Genomic DNA, 1330 nt, shown 5'->3' with positions numbered 1-1330 from the left:
CGGGCGTGTGTGTGTGTGTGTGCGCGCGCGTGCGTGTGTGTGTGCGTGTGTGCGTGTGTGTGTGTGTGTGTGTGTGTGTGTGTGTGCATGTGTGCGCGTGTGCGCATGCGCGCGTGTGCGTGGTGTGTGTGTGTGCATGTGTGTGAGTGTGCGTGTATTTGCGCTGTCAATGCAGCTGCATATGTATGTGGTGGGGGCGCGGGCGGTGTAACAGCTCATGTGTGAGAACGATGCGTATCTAATCATGACAACGTGAAGCAGCGACGAGATGAGAATATAACGACCACGACATTCTATATTGCGCTCTACCCCTTACTATCTGTTTCCATAGTAACGTGTCAAGATTTGATGGCAACGTGTAACGTCGATTAGATGATGTGGAACATTTGCGGTCATCATTTTCTTAATGTAAATCTTCTCATTCTCTCTCGGTGTGATTCATTGTGGGATTTTGCTTCTAGGAATATGTATATTGCAGCATGTCAGTGTCTCCCTCCCTCCTGTTTTTCCCGCTCTTCTTTCTCCCTTCTCTCCCCCTCTCTTGCATCATCTTTCTCCTTCTCGTTCTCCCATTATCTCTCTCATTCTCTCTCCCCTCTCTCTCGTTCTCCCATTATCTCTCTCTTTCTCTCTCTCCTCTCTCTCGTTCTCTATTCCCCTTATTCCTATTACTGCTCTCTCCATCGTAGCCCACTCTCCCGCCTCTCTTTCTCTCTCGCTCATTCTCTCCTCTCTATCTCCCTCCCTCCCCTCCCCGTCTCCTTTCTCTCTATCCCTCTCTTTTTTCCTAAAACGGAATCACAAACGAGATAGGAGGGAGTGGTTCTCGAATTTCACTCACTATATTTCCTATATCTTTCGTGTCTTACATTGCAGGATAGAGACATCGTGATCGTCAGGAATAAGGCTGGCCTCGGGCTTAGCATAAAGGTAATTTACATACGTTTCCCTCACTGTCGTATCACATTCACATTCTAATTTCCACGGGAGAATCGGTCTTATAGGTTCTACGTGAAGGCGACTCAAATTATCGTAAATAAATTTCATCTTTCTAATTTTTTATTCTTATTTTAATTATTCTAGAGATCGTTAAACTTTGATAGTAGCGTTATATTAGTAGAGCTATTAGGGTGTAAATAGATAGGCTAGATAAACTATGAAATTAAAAATAATAAAATGGATTCTTATGGTTGTGTTGTTTTTCTGTAGGGCGGTGCTGAACATAACCTACCGCTTCTCATTTCTCGTATATTCAAAGATGGAGCAGGTAAGTAATGTTTCATGTTCAAAGCTTCGTTTTATACGATCGAATACACACATATATATATAT

General features: G+C 43.6%; 1 protein-coding gene across 1 annotated transcript in view; it reads left to right on the top strand.

The window, feature by feature from the left end:
- Positions 1–1330, top strand: part of LOC106820202 (gamma-2-syntrophin-like) — a 68045-nt gene that overhangs the window by 29910 nt on the left and 36805 nt on the right. Inside the window, exons 3-4 of the mRNA XM_014824744.1 lie at positions 877–930; positions 1210–1267. Coding sequence (XP_014680230.1) covers positions 877–930; positions 1210–1267 — 112 coding nt within the window. The remainder of the gene's footprint in view (positions 1–876; positions 931–1209; positions 1268–1330) is intronic.

Source organism: Priapulus caudatus, unplaced genomic scaffold (genome assembly GCF_000485595.1).
Source record: "Priapulus caudatus unplaced genomic scaffold, Priapulus_caudatus-5.0.1 Scaffold41, whole genome shotgun sequence".
In the NCBI taxonomy this organism is placed as follows: Eukaryota; Metazoa; Priapulida; class Priapulimorpha; order Priapulimorphida; family Priapulidae; genus Priapulus; species Priapulus caudatus.
This window is presented reverse-complemented; position numbering and strand designations above follow the sequence as displayed.